General features: G+C 39.4%; 1 protein-coding gene across 1 annotated transcript in view; it reads left to right on the top strand.

Annotated features, from left to right (window-relative positions):
* The first annotated feature begins 3,265 nt into the window (after nucleotides 1-3,265).
* The window catches only part of LOC129829770 (teashirt homolog 2-like), an 82,325-nt gene continuing 79,313 nt past the window's right edge, over nucleotides 3,266-6,277 (top strand). The window contains exon 1 of the mRNA XM_055891678.1: nucleotides 3,266-3,795. Within this exon, the coding sequence (XP_055747653.1) occupies nucleotides 3,756-3,795 (40 nt within the window). The 5' untranslated portion in view covers nucleotides 3,266-3,755. The remainder of the gene's footprint in view (nucleotides 3,796-6,277) is intronic.

Genomic DNA, 6,277 nt, shown 5'->3' on the forward strand with positions numbered 1-6,277 from the left:
TATATTGGCCATATACCACACCACCTCAGGCCTTATTGCTTAAATATTATCCTAAAGATATCAAGGCCATTGTTTCGTCAACTTAGATAATAGACACCAGATTTAGAATGAAAAACAACAGAGATATTTGGATCCAAATACAATATTCTTGGACATTGAGCAATGTCATTCTCTAACATGTTAGTCTTAGCAAACTTTGACAAGGATTTCTCACAGTGAAGCATTTGCTTCAAGGTTAGCAATCGGAGCATAAAACAGTAATTGTCATTGTCATAAATATGTGCATTTCAAATTACTCCAAATTAATATATAAAGTTCTCATGCAGCTAATTGTAATATAGTTTGATATTTTAATTTAAGCTCTTTGTTCTTTTGGCTAGTTTTTTTCCCTAACTGGTTTCTATATTTGATTTTGAAATGGGCATCTGCTGTTAACAGTATGCATATGTTGTTGTTCTACTTTGAAACCCATGACTCTCAAGATGGATCACTGGTTGTCCGTCTCACATGAAATTTAATCTTTGAATCAAAAACAGGTTTGGATTCCCTTGGCCTTCCTTCTTTCATCGTGGCTAGTACATTTTAATTAGACTGGCTATGCTGCTCGGTTTTGTAGCCAACCTGCGTAACTAAATAGTTGAACCAAAGATGCAAATGAGTACTGGGTTATTGGGTTGTTGCAATATTGGAAACAGTCAGGAGGAGGTGAAACTAACTGCTCTTAGTGAATTCCAGAACACTGATTTCCTTAAATAAGAAAATCCACGTTCAACATGAGGTCGTGGTCAAAAGGTTTTTATTTTTTTTCACATACACTATATATACAAAAGTATGTGGACACCACTTCAAATTGGTGGATTTGGCTATTTCAGCCACGGCCGTTGCTGACAGGTGTATAAAATCGAGCCCATAGCCATGCAATCTCCATAAACAAACATTGGCAGTAGAATGGCCTTACTGAAGAGCTCAGTGACTTTCAAATTGGCACTGTCATAGGATGCTGCCTTTCCAACATTAAACTGTTTTTTTGTTACAGAGACATTTGAGAGATTTTTTGACAAAAAAAATGTGACTGATTGATGTCAAAGTGCATGTTTGTGCCTTTCTTGTGTTTAGCAAACATCGATGACATGTTTCATCATTGAATGAGTACATGTGAGCAACATCATTTGCAATTGGAATATGTGATATGATTTTATAATGTTGGGGCTTTGATATTAACCTCAGACAGACAAAATTCTAACTAAGTATACACACATCAATGTGTCTTTGTTTACGGCCTTCTCAGCATGCAGGCAACACAATGCATCTAATTGCTGCAACACTGAAAATTATGGAAGCTTAAAGCCACAATTGTCCACATTTAGGAACATAATCCCACTAAAACTGGTTTGTTACCATATGTTATGGTGGTGGATCATCAGCTATGTGGTGGAAAATCCATAAGCAGCCAAGTAAGAGAGATGCAGCCGTGTAACACTGAAATGCTTGACAAAAAGATGTGAAATTGTACTATAGCGTAGACTAGTAGCAATATACTGTATATACACTGATTGTACAAAACATTAGGAACACATGCTCTTTCCATTACATAGACTGACTAGGTGAATCCAGGTAAAAGCTATGATCCCTAATTGATGTCCCTTGTTAAATCCACTTCAATCAGTGTAGATTAAGGGAAGGAGACAGGTTAAATATGGATTTTTAAGCCGTGAAACAATTGAGACATGGATTGTGTATGTGTGCCATTCAGAGAGTGAATGGGCAAAACGATATTTAAGTGCCTTTGAACGGGGTATGGTAGTAGGTGCCAGGCGCACCGGTTTGAGTGTGTCAAGAACTGCAACATTGCTGGGTTTTTCAAGCTCAAAAGTTTAATCTGTGTATCAAGTTGGCTGGATGTCCTTTGGGTGGTGGAGTCAACATGGGCCAGCATCCTTGTGGTACACTTTTGACACCTGTAGAGTCCATGACCCGACAAAGGTGTTTGTACACTCAGTGTATAGCAGAGATATCCCATAGACATCATCTATGTGCGCGCGCACACACACACACACACACACACACACACACACACACACACACACACACACACACACACACACACACACACACACACACACACACACACACACACACACACACACACACACACACACACACACACACACAACCTCCCATAGACATCAATGCATGATTTACACACACACGCACGCAGGCACACACATAAGAACACACACACACCCCTGAACTGAGCAGAGCTGGATGGCGGTGTACACACACACATGCTTCTTTTGAAACACACAGCCGGGACCGGGGTGGGTGTTAAAAGCTGTCAGACAGGTATGGCTGGGGTTGCATCTAAGCCGTGATTGATCACACCGGTTCAGGCCGAGTTCAGGGGAGGTCGTTGGCATTGTGGGTAAGATGACTGATATCCACATCAATGGCATGATGGAATATTATTATGAAGCCATTTGTAATGTAGGGACGGACTGGACAGGGCAAACCAGTTTCTCCGAAAGGGTTTGTGAGATCATGTTGCACTGTGAAGACCACCTAAGTCATCCATCATATTACCTAAACCTAGTTTCTGATTATGTCATGAGTAGCTTCTCTATGTAATAGGAACACAATTTGTCTAAACATACAGGTACCTACTTACCTCAATAATCTAGTAAGGACATTTCTGGAGAAGCAGTTGGTCAAGTTCTCCTGCAGCATTGCAATTCTCAAACAGAAATGGTAGAAATGGGCGGGGATTAGACATAATTATCACTGTACAAGATATTTCCAAAATATTACAGCACAATATTACAGCACAAAACGTGTTTTTGTGAGGGTGAATGTGAAGTTGATGAACATGATGCTACGCAAGACTGAATCACAGATTACAAAGACACAAACACGTGTTGAATACTTCTTATACAACTCTATAACCTCATAATATAGCATTTACTATGTTTGGAAGTAATTTCAGTTTTGAAATGTCTATTTCTGTCTTCCAACACCTCAGCAAAACATTGTGAAAACAAAAGGGAATTTAAATCGATGACGTCTAGTACCTTTTTTACAGTTTCTACTGGGCCATATCCTGGTGTTTTCTCTGTCCCCTGTCCCTTTAATAAGTTATTGAGCGTAACAAATGTCTGGTTTCCACGAGCTTCCATAGACATAAAACGAAAATTGGCACGAAAATTGGCAATAAGATACAATGGGCGGGGTTTAGACTTAATTATGACTTTGTGGCTAGTGACGACCAAATGTCTCACTGCCATCATCAAGTCCAGGCGAGGAGGGAGGAGTTTTTAATGTTCAGTTTGTACTATGTATCGATGTTTGCTGGCATCGCCTCACCCTGCCTGCTCCTTGCGTGATATAGCCTACTGTACCATTACCAAAACATTTTACGCTCTTCCTTCCATATATGCTATTCAATACAGGGTGCTCTCAGAACCTGACTGGCATCTATCTATCTGACGGACGTCGTCCTATGGCTTTGGTGGACCGAAACGGAAAGAAAATGAGAAGACAATACGCCCTATATGATCTAGGAACGGTGAAAGAAGAATAATTGCTTTGACACCTGCATTGCCCAGTCAACGTTTTCTGACTCTGGATTTTATAGGAAGAGGAAAGAAGTAGGCTACTCTGAGAGCAAAATAGAGAGTCGCTCGCTCTGCATGGACTAGCTTATTAGACTGCATACTGATTTCACCTGGACAGAGTGAGCTACGTGAACTACGAGTTAAAAAATGCCAAGGAGGAAACAGCAGGCGCCGAAAAGGGCTGCGGGTAAGAGGACATTCGCACGTATATTGGTCTTGAACAATATTAGATGTTATTCTTATCAAACTGATATAGCCTCTTTACTGACCCAAAGCGAATATCAAAGTGACGGTAATACGAGATGACAAAGGTGCAATTTATTCAAATATACTCGAGTCTTTTTTATATTAAGTTAAAGTTTTCTGTTTTTGAATAAGAGAGATATGCATAGGCTATTATGCGCACATATGTGGGGGTAATTTAATTGAATTAGTCTACTTTAGGGTTTGTAATTTAGTCCAAGTCATTCGAAAATAGTTTTACCAGAAAGCAAAAGTGGTGTGTATTGCTATAAACGATTAAGACGTGCGTAAAAGTATATTTCAGATGTGTGCTTCGGGTAGGTTATCTGAAACAGTTTAACTTACAAAGAACTCATATTATTTGATATCACAGACAATATGGAGAACAGAGTGAGAGAATCATTTATGTTACTTTTTGGCGTGTGTGTGTCTACTATGTTATAATGTGTTTAAACAAGATGGAGAACACCTGAGACAACCATTGACAACCACTGTAACAGTGTAATGCAAATATTATGTAAATAGTTATACCTGACTGTCACTCAGTAAACAGAATACATACAGTAGGCCTACATCATCTACAGTGCAAGGTGTAAAATATGAGCAAAGCTCTGTTGCTTAAATTTAGGTTTTAGGGGTCATCAGGAAAAATACATGCACATCTTTCAAATAAGGCTAGAGTTTATGTGGCCCTTAGTTTTTGGTGTGTGTGTGTGTGTGTGTACTTAAGCATATGTTCTCAGTGTGGCCTTTCTTCATGTCATGACCAATAGTGAAATAGTACTGTAGTGTTAAAGGTCATCAGTGTGCCAATACTTGGCTTGTTATGGTGACCAACTAATTTTAGTGTTTACTAATCGGGTTACTTAAGCCAGATCGATCATTACCAAAACCATCAGCCTGTCCTACTCCTTCTTTCATCCTTTGTTACCTCACTCTGCTAAATAATTGGTGTTAATGCTCAGTAATTCAGGCCATATACATCACCTGTATGATTAACCTTAACCTTGTTCTTTGACAGTGATTCCACCATTGTAATAACCCACTGTAGTGCAGACCAGTGGCATAATTAAAATAGGGACTGAAAATAATTGAGATGATGGATATGAATTGATTGATAAAAGGTATTGTCAGTGGAGATGGCAGGATGGGGTGGGTATAATTTGTGCAACATTCCAACAGGAATCTGTTCTAAAAACTTCATAAATAACAAGGTTGCCAACAAACAACTCATACAAAGTTGTATAGTGGCTGAATAAGATACCGGGTAGGGAATGGGCTATTTCATAAAGTTTTCACTCACCACGTTTATTCAGAAAAATGTCTCTGGTAGCCTATGGACAAAGATTAAGAATAAGCTACGTTGGTGAGTTGATGCCTATTCGGCAGCTAGTTAGCTAGGTGAATTGATCATGCTACTTTGTATGCGTTGTTTGTTGGCAACCTTGTACTTTATGAAGTTTGTGGAACAGATTCCTGTTGTAACGTTCCACAAATTATACCGACCCTGCAGGATGCTGTTCAGTGGTTTTAGAAGTTATCACTCCTTATTATGATTGCGGATGTAGGCACCAGATGGTGATTGTTCTCTGCCAGTAATGGCGGATCTATATAGTCGCTTAAGATAGTGAAACCCTTATCTAATAGACACCCACTCAAGTGTATGGACACACACACACACACAGACAGAGAAGTACCTCCAAACACACACACTCATCCTTATATATATATATACAGGGCCTTCAGAAAGTATTCAGACCCCTTGACTTTCATCACATTTTGTTACGTTACAGCGTTATTCTAAAATGGATAATAAAAATAATAAAAAAGCACTCTACACATAATACCCCATAATGACAAAGCGAAACAGTTTGTTGAAAATGTTGCTTATTTATTAATAATGAAAATAGAAATGCCTTATTTACATAAATATTCAGACCCTTTGCTGTGAGACTCGAAATTGAGCTCAGGTGCGTTCTGTTTCCATTGATCATCTTTGAGATGTGTTTTGACAACTTGATTGGAGTCCACCTGTGGTTATTTTAATTGATTTGACATGAATTGGAAAGGCACATACCTGTCTATATAAGGTTCCACAGTTGACCGTGTATGTCAGAGCAAAAACATAGCCATGAGGTCAAAGGAATTGTCCGTGGAGCTCCGTGATGGTATTGTGTCAAGGCACAGATCTGGGGAAGGGTACCAAAAAATATCTGCAGCATTGAAGGTCCCGAAGAAAACAGTGGCCTCCTATCATTCTTAAATGGAAGCAGTTTGGAACCACGAAGACTGTTCTTAGAGCTGGCCGCCAGGCCAAACTGAGCAATTTGGGGAAAAGCCCTTGGTCAGAGAGGTGACCAAGAACCCAATGGCCACTCTGACAGAGCTCTAGAGTTCCTCTGTGTAGATGGGAGAACCTTCCAGAA

The sequence above is a fragment of the Salvelinus fontinalis genome, chromosome 31, assembly GCF_029448725.1.
Source record: "Salvelinus fontinalis isolate EN_2023a chromosome 31, ASM2944872v1, whole genome shotgun sequence".
NCBI lineage: Eukaryota > Metazoa > Chordata > Actinopteri > Salmoniformes > Salmonidae > Salvelinus > Salvelinus fontinalis.